Here is a 22,869-nt window from a genome sequence, read left to right on the forward strand (position 1 = left end):
TTTAAAGATTTTTACCATTTTAACTGTGGCATCTCTTTTGTTGTGTGTCTGAAAAGGAAATGCAATATGTAAGCAAATAAAATTTTTCATATTAGGATTACATGGTTAGATTTTTTTTAATAACTCAGGATATGCACAACCTTGAGAATTCTTTTCTGATGGTCCATGCAAGTAAAGGAGGATAAAATGTGCTTGTTCCTTTATATTAATTTACATCAACAATGGCTAGAAATAAATATAATCTCACAAATGAATCTTTCAAGAACATATTTTTGTAACAAAGCAAAGAACAGAATGATGATAGAATAATCACAGTAACTTGGGCAATTATCAATACTTAAATGAATGTTCTTCTCTCATGAAAAGAATAGTTCATTTTGCCACAATCATTTAGACATTTTGGAAAATACAGATTAAGGCTTAATTTGGCACTTTTATTGGTCATCCTACTTGCTTTTAAAATATGGAGCTCATTTTAAAATCTAGAGCACTGCTGCTAGATCACATTAAGAACCTACCCCAACGTTTTAAAAAATTTTAAATGGGTTATAATAAATTCATTCATTTCACTTGTTTAAAAAAAGTATATATTTACTGGCCGGGCGCGGTGGCTCAAGCCTGTAATCCCAGCACTTTGAGAGGCCGAGGCGGGTGGATCACGAGGTCAAGAGATCGAGACCATCCTGGTCAACATGGTGAAACCCCGTCTCTACTAAAAATACAAAAAATTAGCTGGGCATGGTGGCGCGTGCCTGTAATCCCAGCTACTCAGGAGGCTGAGGCAGGAGAATTGCCTGAACCCAGAAGGCGGAGGTTGCGGTGAGCCGAGATAGAGACATTGCACTCCAGCCTGGGTAACAAGAGCGAAACTCCGTCCCAAAAAAAAAAAAGTATATATTTACTAAGAAATTACTAAAAAATGTGTTATTGTTTTCTTCCAGATCAGAGATACTAAATCAGCAGATCAGAAAACAACCCTTTTGCATTTTATTGCCGATATTTGTGAGGAAAAATATCGAGATATCCTAAAATTTCCTGAAGAACTGGAACATGTAGAAAGTGCAAGCAAAGGTAATTGATTTATAACTGCTTTATTTCTTGCCTATGGGATTTAAATGGAAAGATGAAAGGATCTGTAAATATTATTCATAAAAGTATTTTTTATTTATTTACTAATATAATAAAAGCAGGAAAATAGTTTCCATTAGCTTATATTTGACAGCATACTACATTTTAATAACATATTTTGTCTTACATCATTTTTTTTACCACTGCTACATTATTAAAGCTTTCATTTCTCTGATTAGATAATATGTTTGTACTTTCATCTGATAAACATTTAAGTGGATATTGTTTGCAAAGGATCCATACTATAGGGCTCTTGGTTATATGACAGTGATTGTGAGAGCTTTTGCTTGAGTGTGGTTAAAATATAGTAGATGAGAAAAAATGTGTGTATATATACATACACACAAATGCGTTATAAAATAAGAATGCATGTGAGAAATGATGCAGGAAAATATAATATCCTATAGTTGAGGTGAGGAGGAAAGTACTTTTGAATGGGTAGATAAGGGAAGGCTTCATGGAAGAGATCAAAGGTGAAATAGGAGGTTAGGATTTTACAAACATGGAAAAGAGGTTGAGAAACGTACATGAAGAGATGTTGTATATGTTGTTTCCAGAGAGAAAATAACATGAGCAAGGCAAGGTGGCAGAATGTTTTAGGGCAGGTGAAGGGAATGGTTGACTCTTAAGGCTGAAGCAGTAAGGCGTGTATCTCTGAGACTCAGTGTCAGGCTAAGGGGTCTAGTCTTGATGTGGTAAGCAGTACAACATCATTGAAGGGATAGAATGGGCAAGCTGTGGCTCCTGTGAGGAACAGGATGTGGGAAACAAAAATGTCTGTGAGATTTTAATTCAGGGTAATTAGCTTTGTCCGTTAGTAAGTATTACATACATTTCCAAGAGTTTGAAAAGTGAAAGAAAGGAAGATCAAGGAAACATTTGCTAAAGATGAGATTATGTGTGTGAAGAAGTGCATTTTCCCTTTTAGATAAGTGAAGTACACCATAAATCTTATACTTGAAATTGCACTGAAGTGATTTCATTCTGTAACTCTGAGGACTTTTGGTAAGGACTATGTTTCTCGAGTTTAATACGAGCCATATAAACCTGTTAACTTTCCTTTTAAGTTAAAAATAGTGAGTCTATAAAACCCAAAATATTCTTTGAATAACATTGCACAGTGGTCATCTCAGCCGGTCTGGTATTGTCAATCAAATCCTCACCATATCCCTTTGATTTTATCGAGTTTGTATCATTTTGTCGTCCAAGGAGCAAAATAACACAGGAAGATAAAGTATGATTGTATTGTATTATTTATTTTCTTTCACTGTTTTCAAAAATGGTATGATATGATGGGAAATTACACAAATTATAACTGTAATGGCAACTTTCTGGTAATAGCTCTTCTAAAGAATTTCTCCTTTGATTTAAAAATACAGCTTTCTGACTAGAAGCATATTTACTAACATGTAGCTAATGTGGAGTAATAGAAACATTTTAAGCATTTGTATTATAATTTGAAAATATATACATAGCACAAAAAAGGCCAGTCCTTAAATTAGCTTATTTTGTTGCTATTAATACTTTTTGATTGCCTTCTACCAGAATTTTTTTCTAAATTTTCTTTGTTCAATATGTATAATCAAATTTTACGGCATTTTGGAAAGAAGTATATCAATAATGTGTTCAAGCATAATGTTCTGTGAATTTTGTATTCATAATTTTTAATTCTTATATTGGGGATAGTTTACATGAATATATATCTTATAAATATAATTTTTAGTCAAAATAATCGGGAACAACTGAAATAAAATCTGGAATGAAGCTTGTATCAGCTTTGATTATTAAGTCTAAATACCTGTTGAGTGATATATGTGTTGTGGTAGTGTCTGTGTATTTATAAATATATTACATATACTTATATGTAATATATTACATACTTATATAGTAATATTACTACAGTAATACTATAGTATAGTATATATAGTATACTATAATATATATTATAGTAATATATATAGTATATATATTTTATATATATAGTATATAGTAGTTATATAGTAATATAGTAGTATTACTATAGTAATATTACTATATAGTAATATTATATATGAATATAGTAATATAGTAACACTATATTACTATATAGTGTTACTATATTACTACTATAGTAATACTATATAGTAATATTATATAGTAATATTACATAGTAATATATTAACTATATATAATATTACTATAGTAATACTACTGTAGTAATATTACTATAATATATATTACTATATATATTACAGTATAGTATAATGTAATATATATTACATATATACTTATACATATATACATATATATTACATATATACTTTATTACATAATACATATACATGCATATACATATATATATTACATATATACTTAAAATAGTAATATACTATAATAATATTACTATAATGTTACCACAGTTATATTACTATATTATATTACTATAATATTACTATAGCAATATTACTATATTATAGTAGTATTACTATATTATGCTATAATATTACTATATTGTAGTATTACTATAATTACTATATATATAATAGTATTACTATATAGTAGTATTATAGTAGTATATTTACTATACATATAATAGTATTACTATAATTACTATAATATAGTAATACTACTATAGTATTATTAATAGTAGTAATACTGCTATAGTAATATTCCAATATTATAATATTACTATGTTATAGTAGTATTGCTATATTATAGTAATATTACTATAGCAATATAGTAATATATTGCATATATACTTATATGTAATATATTTACTATATATTAATATATATCACACACATATATCACTCAACAGGTATTTATATGTGATGTAGCAGTTTCACTATTAGGTATTTATCCAAAGAAAAGGAAATCAGTATATCAAAGGGATACCTGTATTCCCATGTTTATTATAACACTGTTCACAATAGTAACTGTTCACAATTGTAACACTGTTCACAATAGCTAAGATATGAAATCAGCCTAGGTGTCTATCAATGGATTAATGAATAAAGAAAATGTGGTATATATACACAACTGAATACTATTTATCTGTAAAAAAGAAATAAATCCTGTCCCTTGAAGTAACATGGATGGAACTGGAGGTAATTAAGTGAAATAAGCCAGGCACAGGTAGACAAATATTGCATGTTCTTACTCATATGTAGGAGCTAAGGAGGTTGATCTCATGGACATAGAAAATAGATTGGTGGTTACCACAGGCTGGGAAGGGTGAAGGGTAAGGGGCTGAAGAGTGGTTGGTTAATGTGTACGAACATATGTTAGGTGGAAAGAATAAGTTCTGGCCTGATGCAACGGCTCACACCTATAATTTCAGCTAGTTGTGAGGCTGAGGTGGGTGGATCACTTGAGGCCAGGAGTTTCATGCTACTTGCAGAGGCTGAGGCAAGAGCATCCCTTGAGTCCAAGAGACTACAGTGTGCTATGATCGCACCACTGCACTCTAGCTTGAGTGACAGTGCAACACCCTGTCATAAAAAAAATTAAAGGAAGAATATGTTCTAATGTTTGATAACAGAGTAGATTGACTGTAGGTAGGAATGATATATTGTGTATTTCAGAATAGCTAGAAGAGAAGATTTGAAATGTTCCCAAATAAAGAAATGATAAATGTTCAAGGTGATGTATATCCTAAACACCCAAATTTAGTCATTATACATTCTATGCATATAGCAATATATCACATGTACCCCATAAGTGTGTACAAATATCGTGTATCAAACAACTTTAAAAAATAACTATGGATATTTAACTCTATATTTGTATATAGTATATATGTATATATATATGTTTTATATAGTTATAGAGAGAGACATTCAATAACATTGTATACTTTAGCCACTACTGCTACTGACAAAAGTAGATTGTAGAGCTCAGCCTTTTCGGTTAGATCCTATAACTTTCTTTTCTTTTCTTCCCCACCCCCCTTTTTTTTTTTTGAGATGGAGTCTTGCTCTGTTCCCCAGTCTGGAGTGCAATGGCACAATCTCGGCTCACTGCAACATTTACCTCCCAGGTTCAAGCAATTCTCCTGCCTCAGCCTCCTGAGTAACTGGGATTACAGATGCACACCACCATGCCCAGCTAATTTTTGTATTTTTTTAGTATAGACGGGGTGTCATGGTGTTGGCCAGACTGCTCTCGAACTCCTGACCTTGTGATCTGCCCACCTTGGCCTCCCAAAGTGCTGGGATTACAGGTGTGAGCCACCACGCCTGGCCTGACACTATAACTTTCTAATCCTAGCTTGCTCTGCTACTTATTAGTTCTATAATTTGAGCCAATAATTTTACTTCCAAGATTTTGTTTTCTCATCTGTAAAATGCGAATGATAATACAATAAGATTAAATTAGTTAACGTAGGCAAAGCATCCAGTAAAATGCTTGACACATGGTAAGTATGCAGCTGTTGCTGGACCATTATATTAGTAGTAGTAGTAGTAGTAGTACTGATATGCTACTAAGAATATTATAGTTGTTTCTTTTGTCTTAATAGAAGGGAACAATCATAAAGATATCTCATAGTTCCTCCAGTCTTAGTAAGTATGTATTATATTCAATTCTATTTGTTTGCTTCCTATTCCTGGGCTTTTTGTAAATCCTTTCATATATATTTTTCTTTATTTTATTTTTTGTAATGTCACCAACTTCCTTTTTCCAATCCATTTCAAGAGCAAAATCTCTCTGCTCTATTTTGATTATTCCTGATTTTGTGTGTTCTTCCTGCCAGTGTATTCAAAAGACTGTTGCCAAAAATCCTCTTCCTATCTCACTGTTTGGGCCTTAGCAATCCCTATTCTCAAATTATTTTGACTAGTTATTTTTCTTTCCCTGTAAAATTCAGACTGAGAATTCTCAACTCAAAAAGTTCTTAAGCACATTCTGCCTGCTTGCATCCCTCTTTCATTTCCTCCTAGTTCTCATTTCAGTATACCCAGACATATAGTCTCTTGAGCCATTTTTATTCCTTTATAATAATCCTGTCTCTGTGTACGATTTCATGCTGCATCCTCTGCCTGGAAATTTCACCTGCCCTGTGCTCTAAGACAACTGACTATCATTTGTCAAATCACTGTTCAGAATCTATTTCCTTTTTCTTCTTCTTTTTATTTATTTATTTTTTATTTTTTTACTAAGGCCTTAGGAGAAAATACTTTTTGTATTTAGTCTGCAGGAAGAAACAAAGCATTGTAAAAGGTCAAGCCAGTTACCTCTTACTTATATTTAAATACTTTTCCTTGGTATTTGAGACTAACTTGTCTTGTTTATTAATGTACATTCCAGCCCTGTTTGAATCACATTCCATTACATTCAGGACTGTGTATAACATAGCAAAAAGCAAAAACAGGTCAACACTATATAATTCATTTTCTTTGATGATGGACTATCTCTTTGTAAAATGATCCCCCTTCTTTTCAAAAACAAAAAGAGTGCTTTTTTAAAAAACTGGAGTGATACAGATAAGACAAAACTGATTCAGTTAATGAATGAATTATATTGTTCATATTGAAAGAACAACTTGATTACTACCAATATATGTTTTCATACTTTTGTGTTATTAGAACCCACATACCTACTTTGGTAGAGTAAGATCTTTTCTGTGTGGTATAGCAAATACCAAATTTATTTTAGTTTAGTACTGAAATTACAGGCATCAACATTACTGGCAACGGGGAAAAAAAACACCTTGATGTGGAAGGCAAACAAAAAGAAAGAAGTATGTGGGTTCCATGGAAAAAATTATAATTATGTTTATTCCTTGTAAAGCTAAGCTGCTAAAATTGTGTGCTTCTTGGGAGATACAAAACTATGGTATAAACTTGGCATATTTTTCTAGATTTCTGTAACTCAAAGATATTGGGGAGGACCACATCATTTTTACATTAAAATGGATATATAGTATGGAGTAAAATTCAAAATCCACATGAATTTTTAAAATAAAACAGATGACTTCAAAGAAATCTCCCGCTTGTAGCAGATACCTAAGGGAGTATTTTCAGTCTTCTCTTCCATTAGGGGTACTTTGGTGGCAAAAGTTTATGGAGCATTGCCTGAAGAATTAGAGAACAGTCTTGTTTTGGGTTAGGTTTACTTATTTATTTAGTTAGTTTGTTATTCAGCTAGTTAGTTAGTGTCTATTGCAGGAAAAAGGGAGGAAAGTAGGCAAGGCAAGGGAAGAGAGTGCATCCCTTCCTTCTAAACATTCTCATAGGCCTTATGAAGTTCATTTATTCAGAAGTAATAAATGTGACTTTATTACCAGTAAAGTTAATAAAATAACATTGCTCTGGTCATTTTATTCTTGGTTAAATTATAAATCTCCAGGTCATTTCATTGAAGTTTGGCATACCAATTAGTCTTTAGAGAAAGAAAATGGTTGTTATAGAGACTCTGACGCCTTTAAAACATTGAATTTATTTTTTTGTGAACCACAATTATCTTTTCCCCAATGATTAATTTTAAACATCATATATATGTGTATATGTACATATATATAAACTTACATCTAATAGATATAGTATAAAATATTGCTGATTTATTAGACATCTTTGATAAGTCTTTTTTTCCCCTCTGTGGCTATAACTTTAATTTTCAGCTTTGAGGATGTTTTTTACTGTTTGATTTAAAAAACACTCCTGTTTTATAGGTCAACTCCAGGTATTAAACCAAAGGGTTAGTAAAGTTTAATTAAAATCATTCTATTCACAAGGGGGAAATTATATTAATGTATTTGAAGGTACTAGTTTTCCTAAGGTTTGCATACATCTAAAATGGGTTTCACTTCGTTAAATTGGTGCCATCCTACAAGATAAAAGCTAGTTAAGTTTGCTCTGAACAGTGTTAACTTTTTTTATGAATTAAATACATTATTCTAATTTTAACGATCAACTGTTCCTTTTGATATCTGCCATGTTTTGATATCTGCATTAATTACTGATTAGCTGTTTATCCACTCTGACCTCTTCACAGGATTAACAAGGCAGTGTTATAGGCGAAAATCTATGGCTTTATTCCATAGTAGTATTTCTTTTTTATATAAACAAAGAAAGTAAAATAATAGCAAAGTAAAAACGTTTGAGGGGAAGAAACAAAAAAAGTCAAAACATTTTCAGAGACTTCACAGCTGCTTGAAGCTTTAGAGATTATCTTGTCCCTGCTAAAAGGGACCCAAGATGACATTTCATCCAAAGTTATTTTACAGTTGAAGAAACTGAGATGCAGAATGATGAAGGACTTGCCCGTGATCACACAGCTGGGTGGTAGAGTCCATGTACATTTGGAGACCTTGTCTAAAGTTATTACATATATTTCATCCACATTTTTACTTTCATTGTGGTCGAAAATATCCAACAAAGACTCATGCCCACATATTGGAAAACATATAGAAAGTAGATGCTGACCAAATAAAAAACTTACTGCAAGTGTAAATGCTACTTTCTCTGTAGTTGACCATAATCTCTCTCTAGCTCCATTTTAACAGAGCTAACCACTCCTTCCTCTGTGTCACAGCAGCCCTTTAGCGTTATTGGTAATAGAGCACATACAACATTTGCACTTTTTATTTAATTATTTGCTTCTATCTGTACCTCCTATTGAGTTTCTTAGTGATAAGGACTGTATGCTATTTGTCCTTACAATCTCAGTTCTATCACAGAACCTCTTTCGGAGGGTCTCAATCTGTGGCCATACCACCCTGAATGCACCTGATACTGGAAGCTAAACAGGGTCCTGCCTGGACAGTTCTTGGAAGGGACATAGAAGTGCTCAGTAAGTGCTTATTAAATTTAGTTAATTGCATGTCATTTTTGTACAGCAGGCATATTTCAAAATAAGACACTGTGGGAAGTTGACAAATAGAGAGTAACAGTCTGAAAATTACTGTTTACTGTAAATTTCAGAGGAATACCAAGGTAAATTAGAATAAGCACAACACTGGTATTCAACAATATTTCCTAGTCCACACTTTGCTTCTTCAAGGGAAATAGTTAAAATTGGAAACAATTGAGTTAATAATGGAAAAGACCTAAACTTATGGATGCCACCAAACCACAAAGGTTTATGGTGAACGGTAAGGACCAAGTCACAGGGCCAAGTGCAGTGACTGTCTCAATGTAAAATGTAAATAACCACTGAAACATCTATACTTTATACTAATAGCTGAAAAAAAATTTTTCATATAGTCTACTATTAGTTTCAATGAAAAATCTTTGAGTTTTTAAATCTATTAAATAAAAATCTATGACACAAAATCCTACTGTTTTTAGAGCATTTAACTTATAGTGACTTACAGGACCTAAGATACAAGAAAGTGTTAAACTAAGGTTTCCTAACAGATTTAAACTTTGAGTTACAATCTAACTTTTTAGAAGCACAGAACGATATACCAATATGACAAAATGTCAGTAGAATTGACCTTCCTTAAATCTTAGCAGTCTAAGTAAAATTGAATATACATATTACTACATTTTTTTTTTTTTTTTGAGACGGAGTCTTGCTCTGTCTCCCAGGCTGAAGTGCAGTGGCATGATCATGGCTCATTGCAACCTCCACCTCCTGAGTTCAAGCAATTCTCCTCTCTCAGCCTCCCAAGTAGCTGGGGCTGCAGGTGCCTGCCACCACAGCCAGCTGAATTTTGTATTTTTACCAGAGACAGGGTTTCACCATATTGGCCAGGCTGGTCTCGAACTCCTGATCTCAGGTAATCCGCCCGCCTCGGCCTCCCAAAGTGCTGGGATTACAGGCGTGAGCCACCGCACCCAGCCTTACTACATTATTTTAATAAAAATGTTGGGCTGGGCGCGGTGGCTCACGCCTGTAATCCCAGCACTTTGGGAGGGCGAGGCAGGCGGATCACCTGAGGTCAGGAGATCAAGACCATCCTGGCAAAGATGGTGGAATCTCTTCTCTACTGAAAAATTAGCTGAGCATGGTGGCGCACACCTGTAGTCCCAGCTACTTGGGAGGCTGAGGCAGGAGAATTGCTTGAACCCAGGAGGCGGAGATTGCAGTGAGTCGAGATGGGGCCACCTCACTACAGCCTGAGCAACAGTGCAAGACTCCTTCTCAAAAAAAATAAAAAGTTATTTGTTCAACTTTCTTTGGGTTTTTTTTTTCATATATAGGATTTCAAGTAACTTAAACAATTTTTGCTGAATTCATTGTATTTAGGGGAATATTGTTAGATTATAGGAAATCAAATACATATTATTTACATAAATTTTCCAGTTTTTAAGACTTTTCTTCTTCACCGTCACCATGTCACTCCTAATTTTTTTAAACAAAATGAGAGGTCCAAAACATTCACAGAATTTTTTGTTTATTTTTATTTTTGGTAAGAACACTTAACATGAGACCTACCCTCTTAAATTTTTAAGTGTATAATATATTATTATTGACTATAGTTACAATGTTGTACAGCAGATCTCTAGAGCTTATTTGTCATTTAAGGAAGATGAATAAGCTCGAGAAAATGTATTTTTAATGTGAAATGTCAAAAGGACTTAGGAAAGAAAGTCATGTTTCCTTTTTGCTGTTCAGTAATCTAGTCATTACCAAACAGTATTTTCAATGCATAACATATAAACATTTCATAATTCATTTTCATTTCTAGAGGAAACTATTGGTTGAAAACAGTATCTTTGGGTAGCAGTGAAAGAAAGCAGAGATCATGGCCATTTGGATTTGAGTGAATTCTTTCAACACAAATCAATGATTTGATAGACTTCTATAGGTATTTGTCAGGGTTCCTCAGCTTTTGCATCTCAGAATCTACTTTTGCTAGGGAACTGTATACATAGCTCATCTGTCTTACCCTCTTTGTCTCAGAGCACAGGCTTCTGTCCCTTTTCCCATCTGAAAAGCCTCCTCCTTGTCTCTGTCCTTCTGAGCCTCATGTATCTTTTTAAAGGCCCACTTTAAATTCCACTGCTCTGTAAAAAGCTTCCCCAACTATTCTACCTTTCAGTGGCTTCTCAGTTTCCTCCATAATACTTTGGCCCTTTTAGCTGATCCTGTACTCTCTTGCACTACAGTATAAAGCTTTCTGTATTTATGGCTGCATACTGGCATGATGCTTTCTCAATTATGTATGATATCATTAGCCTGCTTTTTCAGGACAAAATCTGTGTCACAGTGTTACAGACAAAATCTGTGACACAGTGTCGGCATAGTAAATTCAGCTCAGTGAGTGCTTATTAAATATCATCCTGATCCTTGTTGCTTACTTTATTCAACCCTACAGTGAGATTTTCTGAGTGTTTGGAGTAACTAAAATATATTTGCAGATATTTAATTTCAACTTCTTGCCCATTAAACAAGTAGAAAACTAGGTCTTCAAAACATATTCTTTAAAAGTGATTGTTTAGAGCAAAAGAATCTATGATGTTAGAAATTGTTATAATATCATTATAATAGTTACTCTTAGGGTAGGTTCATGATTGGACTGGAATATGCAAGGGCTTCTGGAGTGCTGGTCATGTTCTGTTTCTTGATCTGGATCCTAGTTACATGGGTATGTTTGGTTTCTGCAGATTCATTCAGCCGGTCACTTATTTGCACTTTTCTTAATATATGGTTTACTTCAACAAAGTAGGTTTTAAAAGCCAGTCATTCCCATTTTTAATATGTGTAATATGAAAAGTGAGGATGGTACTACATTTTACTTCAGAAAGTCCTCTTGCTTTTACCAATGCTTAGTTACAGTGATCACATGCATTGTATAAGTGTAAATAGGCAGCTGCTGTCAGAGTTGTTCTGATGTTATCCTAAATAATTATTATTAGCAAGTTGTATGTCTCCTAAAGATTTTATCCAAACACCTTTTTTAGCCTAAGAGTGGATAGGTGCACTTTATTTTAAAAAAGAAGAAAGAAAAAGACCCACCAACCACATTATGTACCACGTGAAGATCATGGTAATCTGTATTATACTTGTCAATATTATGCTGTTTTATATGTCATTGAATCCTTGGCACATACTGAGCTAAAATAGTCACCAATAACCTGTCACTGCTGTCATTTTTATTATTTGATCTTTGCTTCAATGTCAGTAAGTAGAATATATGGGAATATTAGTCAGCTTTAGCTCATTGTGGATCCAAGCTTGTTAGTTAAAAAGTAAATATTCATATATCAAATGTTGTACTTTGACTTCTGAAGTAAAACACAGGGACATACTTGATACAAGAGGTTTAAGTACTGATGTTGAGTGATATTGTCAAGGGGGAGATGTGAGAGTAAGGGAAGAAGGAAATGAAGAACTAGCTTTCTGCTGCCACAGCAGAATCATAAGAAAAGCTGGATCATACCCTGAGTGGAGACTCCCTTGTGTCACTATGGAAATAGGTGGAACCCCAGGAATCAACTTGGTTACCATTATTGTAGTTTTCATCACCAACAATCCCTCTGATGTGTTCATCGATAAGGATGAGCCTGCTTAAGAGATGTCGGGCTTAGGGATTTGGGAGAATGCCAAACAGTATCAGAGCTACCTGAGCGACACCCTCTATTTTCCACGTTTTACACATTTTGAGTGTGATTTGAGCACAAGGACCAAGTCATGGGCAGTACCATTGCTGTTGTGATTTCTTGAAATTAACTGGCATCTTTTGCTGGAGTATGGATTCTACAGGTTGATGACACAAATTTAGCAAATATAACATTTCCTTCTGCCAAATTTATATGACTCAAACTCTTTAACAGTATTTTCATGTAAAACAGTCAGAAGGGAGGTGGCAGTCTCAGCCAGTTTTGCATTGCCATAATAAAATACCACAGGTTAGGTAATTTCTTTTTTTTTTTTTATTAAATAATTTCTAAAGAAAAGAAATTTATTTCTTACAGTTCTGGAGGCTGGGAAGTCCAATATCAAGGTGCTAGTACCAGGCGAGGGCCTTCTTGCTCTGTCATCCCATGGCAGAAGGGTAGAGGGGTGGAAGAGTCAATGATGATATGTATATGAGAGAGAAGCAAGAGAGAGTACAACTCGCTTTTATAACAAATCTACTCCTGTGATAACAAACCCACTCCTGTGATAACCATATTAATCCATTTATGAGGGCAGAGCACTCATGACATAATCACCTCTTTAAGGCCCTATTTCTCAACATCTCCACACCAGGGATTAATTTTCCAACACATGAACTTTGGGGAACACCTTCGAAGAACAGCACTGATACTTTAATGTTAAGATTCATTGAGGTAGTGAAGACCCTGACTTTTATTGGAAACTGGTAGCTCTGTGACAAAGGATTCTGATATAGTCAAAACTGAAAGACATATTTACTAGAGGGGATGAGAATCAGGACATACATATTTGAGTTCCAACTTTGTCACCAGCTACTTGTTTGGACATATTTTGGTCATATAACCTCTCAGTGCCTATTTGTACAACAAATGTTCTTAATTTGAAAAATAGCAAAGGTGATATTTAGGCTACTTATCGCTCAAGGTGGTTATGCAAGTAAAATTAGATGTTCAATGTGAAAATGCCTTATGAAAAAGGTGTTACATCTAAATAATTATTATTCAAGCTAGTATGAGGATATTAATTCCAGTTGATTTTGATTAAATTTTATTAGTCCAATTTAAAAAATGAACCTCAGAATTCACAAGTTAAAATATAAAGCTTTCTGAAATAATGTATGATTTTACTAATTTTAGATTCTCAACATACTCTTTTACTGTTTTCCATTTTGGACACTTTTAAAAATAAGACTCTAGAAACATAATCACAAAGGCTCATGTTATGAATGACATCTCTAAGCTTTGATGGAAGAATCATTGTCCCCCATTTAAGGGTTGATCATAAGATTTCCAATATCCTGTTAGTTAGGATATCTTTTTCCTTAGCATGTATAAACATGGAAAAAAAGATAAATCATATAGTGTTTAATTGAATAGTCTAAGTAATTGATAGTAAAAGTTTAGGGGAAAATAAAGGTATAAATATAAAAGATTATTATAATAACTAATAAAAATGAGAATAAAACAAGTAGAAGTCCAGGTCTTCAAAAATATTTTCTTTTATGTGCATTTTAAAGAAGTAGATTCTGCTTGCTCTTGTAGCAGAAAACCCAAAGCTAATGTTTATGCTCGCTGTGGTTTCTTAATTACGGATTTGCTGATACCTAATAGTGAGTATAGTAACCACTACCATTTATAAAGGGCTAAGTGCCAGGCACTGTATTAAGCATACTTTTATGGAAAAGGAAACTGAGGCTCAGAAAACTGAAGTAAAGTGCTCAAGATCACACAATTAAGAGCTAGTATTTTTTCTACTTCATATCTCTTGTTCTTTCCACTACAACATGGACAATAATATCACAAACATAATTCAAAAGGATATAAAATGTGAAAATTTTAGTTATAAATTAAATATAAACTGATAAAGTGGTACAAACCTTAGTAAGGTACATATTTCAATGGGAATATTAATTATTATAATTAGAAATATCTAATCACATCATACCAACACAGCTTTGTTCTAAAACTGCAGTAAACTCTTAAATATATAAAAGTGGTATCTTTAGAATTTAAGGTTTTACTCAATTGGTTTTTCCTTCTACATATCCACAGAGAATAGTAACGTACACTATGATGAGGAGAAAGCATAATCATCTCGGTTGCAGACCTTTTTTGAGGGGTGTGGTCATCAACTAACCACATCTTTATTTAACTCTATTCGTATAAGGAACTGCAGCCACTAAGTTGTTCATTTGTATCCCTTGGATTGCATGTGTCAGTTTTCTTCAGTTATCTATTCTCTGGAAGTAAGTGTATGCTTTAAATTATTCTGTGCACTTATTCATGTGTCTTTTACCATTAGAAACCACACTGAATTTTTTTTTCTTCAGAGGAAAATGAGTTGTTAATATCTCAGCTTCCTCAGAAATTCAGTAGAAGTGATTCTTAACTCTTAAATGGGCAAATGGCACATAGAACATTTTCATAGGAAAAACATTTCAAAAGTAATTAGCCTCACCAGTAATAGAAGAAGGGCACATAAAACAATAAAATATAAGTTTCAGCTATCAAATTGGTAAAGGTTAAAAAAATCAAACTATATTGTATCCTCAGCACGAAGACAGGTGGTATAGGTGAGATGCTTATGTATTAACTACTTGCTTCTCTATATAAATTCTTTATCATCACAAAATCCCATACATAGCTATTTGGAGATTAACATGTGAAATATTATATAGTGTTCTGGGATTTAGAGGACCTGAAAGTATGCAAAGATTTATCACCTCGAAATGTGTCTGGTTTTAATTGTATATTATTATTTTTATTATTTACCTAGCGAACCTTTGCTACAATAACTTCTAGTCAGAAGTCTGAGAATGTAGGCCTCCTTATGAAAAATGCATTGAGGAAAATCTACCATTTTTGCAGCTTTGAGACTCTACGATGTGCCCCTCACCACACTTTTTAGCAATAAAGGTCTCTTCAAAACACACTCAAAATACCTAATTGTAACTAGCAGCTTTTTTTTAAAGAAGGAAGACTGATGTTTATGGCTGCATTTTGATTATATTTGCATGCACTGAAATATAATTATTCTGAAGGGAATTAAAACAGGCAGGTGATTTCAGGAAGTGGATAGAGTTTAAACATGGGATGGATTAAGAGGATAGGAAACAAGGGGTTTGTGGTAATGATTGTTGTAACTAACATCTTTCGTGGCCTGACATTGTTGACATGCGGCAGTGATCAGCACATCTCTGAGACCTTTGCACTGTTAACAATGATGTTAGACAGCAGTTTTTCCTGAAATAAGTGAGCCAAATGCCAGTCTAGCTAATTGCTTTACTTGGGAAATGCTATTTACCAATATAAAGCCTAGAAAAGTGAAATTTCAGTATGCACATTATAAACTCCATCTGCTTGTAGGTAATCAACTAATCTTGAGTTACAGTTGGTCCAGCACCAGAAGTATTGTATGGTTTATATGAAAGGACTATACAGACTTCATTACTGATATTTAAATTTTTCTCTTTATGATTGTTTTATAAAAGCAGCAAGGTAGGTTGCAGAATTCTCTGTATGGACAGATCATTAATAAATAAATTTCAATAAATAAATCAATAATAGGCATAGAATTAACCTCCAGAAAGAAACATATTGTTTACTCTTAAAAGACATTTTTGAAAAACATGATTTACAGACAGAGTTTTAACTCATGCTGTCAAATCTTATTTTATAATTAAAATCCTCCATGATCTGGAGTCTTCCTTTTATTAACAGTAGCTAAGGAGCCATAGCAGTGAGACTAGAAAGGAGAGAAAAGATTCTAGAAAATGTGGACTTAAATATATATTGCATGGTGACGTGAGTGGTGGTTGAGGGAACCACCAATGGGGATAAAAATTGCAAAAACAAGAGTAATATTTGTATGCAAATATCCCACCTATATAATATATGTAATAATTTGAAATAACCTGTATCTATTTTTCTAACCATACATGATTCCCTGAGTAGATTTCATTTCTAGTATCAGCAGTGTCATACTATGAACACTCAAAAGTAAAAGTTTTAGAATAAACTGTAATTTCCGATCTAATAATCTCAATTAAATTTGGAAGGAAGTGTCAGAGATGGTCCATCCAGAGGGACTCGTTTTGAATGAGGGCTAGGAAAATGAGGCTGAAATTTTCTGGGCTGCATTCCCAGAAAGAAAGGTATTCCTAGCCTCTAGACATTTAGGGTTAAGGGAACAAATTAATAATGTTTACTAGGCATACCCAGACTTGGGAGTGTCCAGATATCCTGATACCTGGAGAACAAAGGCATTCCTGATTTTGCTTTAAAGATAATATCAATTCTTGCAAAATATACTAATTAAGAAAATTAATCCTTTATCACAAGCCCTTGTAGCAAAGCACATCTCCCCGTCTATAGAAGTGTTGTACCTAGGGTAGATGCGTTCATCATCTTACTTTCAAGAATGCCCTACTCTGTCTATGGAGTAGCTGTTCTTTCACTTTACTTTCTTGATAAGCTTGCTTTTACTTTGCACTGTGGACTCAGCCTGAATTCTTTCTTGCATGAGATCCAAGAACCCTCTCTTGGGGTCTGCATCAGGACCCCTTTCCTATCACAGAAGTGTATAGAAAAGAAGTGTTTATTCTGCCAGTCCAGATTTCAAAACAAAGTGTGTAGCAGAATCAAACCATCATCGTCTTTGTATTTTGTGTTCTGTCTATATTTCTTTTCTCAAAACTAATTATGTAATTTGATATAGTTAGCACAGAAAAGTATATGCTGAGTCTCACTATGATGTTAAATGCTTGTGGCATTCAAATATTTTGTAAAATATAATTTACTTTTCTACAGATATTAATCAAGGTAGAATTACCTCTCTCTAAATACAATCTTGTCTGAGGTAAAATCCCAGTCACAGTTTATTACATATGAAAAGAAGTAAACAGCTTTTTGCTTGATTCTCTAAGAACCATAATCAGCTAATCATCGTCATTCTATTGCCTTAGTCTGGTCTTCCGTGATCTTAAAAAATGGGAAATGAGAAATGATTGTGATTAATGAAGCTATTTGGACGATGAAATTTAAGACCATATTTGCATTTAAGTGTTATATTGCTTAAATTATACACAAATATCTGAGATCAAAGGAAACATAAAGAGCTCTATTGGCCCACAAGTAATTTCCAAATTCTGCTAGAAACGGTGAATACGTTTGATCAGTTCTATTTTCTTGTCCAGATTCTTTTCTGTTTGTGCAAACTGGACTTGAGGGGAGTATGTACAGACAAGAGCAACATTTCTATCACTCCTCGGCAGTGTTCTCTTCAGCAGTGCTGATTGCCAGCTATTGAAATGTGCAGTGTGTATGTGAGTAAGAGTGGATGAGTACTGTAACACCTTAATTACAAAATAAATAATGACTGTCAGTTTTGCTTTTTGTAGAGCTTTCTGACTCAAATGCTTGGTTTCCTCTGATTTTTTCATTATTTGCATGAAAGAAAAAAGAAATCACTCCTTTGACATTCGGTGGGGGAAAAGGAAGAGCTATTATCCTCTTTAGTTTTACACTGACAATTCTAATGCACAGTCACTTTAACCAGCTTTGCAAATCAGAATTTGCTGGGCTCTTTATTATTTCTCCAAATTCACTGAACAAGTCCATTCCCAGAGATATTGAAAATGCAAAGTAAGTCCAGACTGAAATATCATTTATTTCATGAAACATTCATTAGCACTTTCAGTAGCTGAAGATAAAGGGAAAAAAATGTTTCACAGGGAGTCGTGAGATACTAATATACAGTATACAGATTTTTAAAAACAAAACACAGACGTTTGAAAAACCATCAGGTATTTCTTTGAAAGGAATATAGAATTATGTGGATTTTGAATGTGTTGAAAAATGGCTGAAATGTACTGAGCTATTCACAGCCCTTGGCTTTTACTTTTTATGTGAGTTATATCTGAACAAAAATTTTATTATGGTCAGTGTTGTTCATGCTGCTATACTTAAGGTTGTCAGCATTTCCATTACAAACCCACTATTTCAGTTGGGGTTCATAACTCAGCTGTAGAAGTCACCCTGGGCTAAAGGTTGGCAAATGCCTTTTCAACCTGTGGTAGTAATGATGGGTATGAGTATGATTAAATACTTAGTAAACATTTAAATTAACATATGTTACTTCTTATGTTATGAAATATTTTAATTGAGTAATATATTATAGTACCCTGATAATAGAAACTGTCTGAGGAATGTTAGCTCTGTCAGTGTAATGGATTCAGAATTAAAGAAAACTTTTTTTCAATCTAATTAGTTCTTGTAGCCAAGAAACTCTGAACATACCTTGGAGCCATGAGCCAAATGCTTCCTGCTACCAATTGAACAATGGCTTGTAAAAGGCACTCAGTAATAAACTAACATTACAGCCAAACAACTGGTTAAATCTGTCCAAAGATTAGTGTGTGCTATGAGGATTGAAAGGTTAAACAGACAAGTTTGAGGTTCTGTATACAACCATAGCCACATACGCAGGTAGCTAACAGATTTTTTAAAATGAAAATCTGTTTCTTTTGAATTAATTAGACTTTTCTGGTTATAAAATTAATTTGCTTAGTAAATATAGAAGAATTAAAGAAAACATAAGAGTAAAGAATAGAATAAGTTACCTATAATTTCTGAAGCCAGTAATAACGACTGGTGACATGTTGATGAATATCCTTCTGATCTTTATATTATACATATACACAGATACGCTACAGGACTGCCAGCTTCATCTGCCCGCTGTGCAGCAACAGAATACACTGACAGCAGGGTTGCAGCAGAGTAGTTTAATCACAAGGCGCCAAGCAAGGAAATGAGAGGAATTCTCAAGCCTTGAATTTGTTTCCTTGAGGGGTTCTGGGCAGGGGTGTTTAAGGGGATTCGTAAAGGATAAGGGGCTGGGAACTTTGGTGTTGTGATCAGTGAGGACGGGGGATGAAATCATAAGAATGTGGTAACTGCTTTTCTCCAAGATGCAGCTTCTTACTGGGCCCACCAGACCAGCTTGATTCCCTGGTTTTGTTGATATGCATGAACCTCCTAAAGAAGCATCTCAGACAGAAAGCTTATCTTCTCACAATGTCTGAGATTTTATCTTTATAACAGGAAAAGAACAAAGAATCTTGTGACAAAGGCTATGTTTTCCTGGGGTGGTAAGTAGAAATCAGTTACAAGGAAGTAGGCCAAAGGGCAAGCTGGCTTAATGATTGCTGCTGCAAGCCTAGTTGGAATTTATTTTATTTTATTATTTTATTTTATTCTCTTGAACAATTTCATAAAATTATCCTTGGGGACAGTGTCAGACACATATATGGCTAAGGCATACTTTCCCTGGCTGTCCAGTATTCCACTGTATGGAATGTTTAACTTATCACCTACTGTCCTGGATTTTGAAATCTGTTTAACGATTTAACCGTAATTGCTTTGGAATAAAAATCTGATGAAATCTTTCAGCAGCTAGAGTTTGCTCAGGATCTTGGTCTTATGTCTGGTTTTAGCCACTTTTAGGTATGCTAGTTACTGTATCCTCCAAATGTTAATAATGTATAAATTTGATTCCAAAACAAGATTAAAAACATAGAATTTATTATATATTGATCACAGAGAGAAACCATATACCAAATACTTAAATTCTCTTGGTATAGTTACATATTGATGCTTTTAGTGTAAATAGAGCAGAATTTTAAAAATTGAAAAATCAATAAATTTGGAACATATGGAATGATCATTTCCTTTGAATTTCTCTTGTTTTAACTTGAAGAGTGGGTAAGGGAAAAACTTTCTTGCAAATAACATTTTTTCCTTTAACTTTTTTTTTTTTTTCTCCCTAGAGAGGATATATTGGTGGGATACGGGGGTGGAAAGGATCCTCTGTAGGAATGGAATATTATTTAATATAGAGTTCCATGATCAGAAAGACCTGGATTTTAATCTCAACTCTGCTTTCTAGCTGTGTATGTGACTTTAGGGAATGTACGTGTGAGCCTTATTGTTCTCTTCTTTATGATGTAGATAATACTTGGGTCAATGGTGTTATAAATATTAGATGGATTATTATATAAGGATTAACTTACTTGTAGATTGGTATATAGCTGGTTCCTGTTAGGTAAAAGGGATGAAACTATGTTATACTGGACTTGAAAAGTTTTTTTGCAGGTTTTTTGTTTTTTTCTTGAGAAGTCACATTCTGTCACCCAGGCTGGAGTGCAATGGAACAATAGCAGCTCACTGCAACCTTCACCTCCTGGGCTCAAGCAATACTCCCACCTCAACCTTCCCAAGTAGCTGGGACCACAGCTGCGTGACACGACGCCTGGCTGATATTTTTGTATTTTTGGTGGAGAAGGGGGTTTCGCCACCCAGGCTGGGAAAAGTTAAATTGAGTTTAGATTCATGCATTAAGGCTAGGTAGCCACTGCCTACCCCAGAGCAGGAGAGTGATTTAATGAAACTGCTATTTTAGGAAAACTATTCCAGCACTGGTATCAAAAAGGCAAGCAGTAGATGGGGGTATATTGTTTTTGTCTTTCTCTAAAATTCATAATTATCAATAAAAGAAGACTGTCTCATTACCTCTGTTTTAGGTAAGGAGGTGCCAGGGTTTTAGCATTATGTTGCAGTTTTTAATCTTCAGGACTCATGTTATTCTTTATTTCTGTAACATAGTCTCTTCATCTGTAATTTTTATAAGAGATATTTGTCCTCCCAAGTTTAACTTTTCCTTCTTGTATCCATCTCTTAGTGTCTCTTTATTATTCCTTTTTATATCACTTCTTAATAGCGCTTCTTAGTATTTCTTCTTAATATCTCTTTTGTTTTTGTTTTTTGAGACAGAGTCTCACGCTGTCGCCAGGCTGGAGTGCAGTGGTGGGATCTCGGCCCACTGCAACCTCTGCCTCCCGTGTTCAAGCAATTCTTTCGCCTCAGCCTCCCGAGTAGCTGGGACTACAGGACGTGTCACCACGATCAGCTAATTTTTGTGTTTTTAGTAGAGATGGGGTTTCACCATGTTGGCCAGGATGGTCTCAACCTCTTGATCTCATGATTCATCCGCCTCAACCTCCCAAAGTGCTAGGATTACAGGTTTGAGCCACAGCGCCCGTCCATCTTAATATCTCTTAATATTACCTTAATATTATCAATTAAGATTAAGAATTATCTTAATCTTAGATAAGATTATCTAAGATTTAGAATATCTTCCAATCTTTAGAATTATCTTCCAATGTACCAATTCTCTTTTTTCTCCCCACAAATTCTCTCTTTAGCTGTATCTAGAAATCTTTTCAAATTATCTGTTAAGAAGCAGCATAGTGTGGTGGTTAAAAGCAAAAACTTTGAAGCCAGACTTTCTGATTCAAGTCATTTTTCTGCCACTTACTAGCTGGGTAATGCTGGTCTAGTTTCTTAACCTCTCTGTGCCACAATTTCTTCATAGGCAAAATGGATATAAGAATAGTGTCTGCCTCATAGGTTTTAGTATTAAATGAGTGATTATGGAATGAGCTTAGAATAGTACCTGTCAAAGAGTAAATTTTGAATTTTTCTGTTTTTATTGATGTTTTATTTTTGTACCTATATATTTCCTCCTCTCCACTCCCCATCTCTTCTCCTCACAGAGTCTCCCTCTCTTCCCCAGGCTGGAGTGCAGTGACATTGCAGCCTTGACCCCCACAGGCTCAAGTGATCCTCCCAGCTTTAGCCTACAGAGTAGCTGGGACTACAGGCATGTGCCACCACACCCAGCTAATTTTTGTTTTTGTTTTGTTAGAGACAGGGTTTTGCCATGTTGCCCAGGCTGGTCTTAAACTCCTGGGCTCAGGCGATCCACCTGCCTTGGCTTCCCGAAGTACTAGTATTGCAGGCATGAGCCACCATGTTCCTTTTATTGATCTATCTGTTCTTTTTTTCCCCCCTCTATTTCTTGCTTTATGGTGCCTGTTTCTTTCTTCATTTCTTAGATGATTGTGAACATATTTAAAATATTATTCAGTTATTTGTAGTTTCTAAGGTATGAATTTTACCCTTTGTTAGCTCTGCTGACTTTGTATCACAGTGTTTTTTATGTCTATCTGATTTGCGATTTCTTTAATGAGAGGTCACCTTTAGCAGAAGTTTTCTTTGAAAGTTTCAGCTGCTCTAGGTTGTAGAGGTACCGGATGAGATGGTTTCAGTTTACCAGTTTTTACATTAATGATTTTTTCCTTTTTTGTTTTTATTTTTT

At 34.2% G+C, this 22,869-nt stretch overlaps 1 protein-coding gene across 10 annotated transcripts in view; it reads left to right on the plus strand.

Moving 5' to 3' along the window:
- DIAPH2 (diaphanous related formin 2) overlaps window positions 1-22,869 on the plus strand; it is a 916,386-nt gene that overhangs the window by 462,462 nt on the left and 431,055 nt on the right. For 9 of the 10 annotated variants that reach the window (XM_032257749.1, XM_032257747.1, XM_032257748.1 and 6 more), the window contains one exon: window positions 942-1,071. In XM_032257749.1, the coding sequence (XP_032113640.1) occupies window positions 942-1,071 (130 nt within the window). Of the gene's footprint in view, window positions 1-941; window positions 1,072-17,848; window positions 20,875-22,869 lie in introns of those variants that run through there. The other variant, XM_032257752.1, reaches the window with a different exon arrangement.

This window comes from Sapajus apella, unplaced genomic scaffold (genome assembly GCF_009761245.1).
Source record: "Sapajus apella isolate SASKATOON/1434 unplaced genomic scaffold, GSC_monkey_1.0 scaffold98, whole genome shotgun sequence".
NCBI lineage: Eukaryota > Metazoa > Chordata > Mammalia > Primates > Cebidae > Sapajus > Sapajus apella.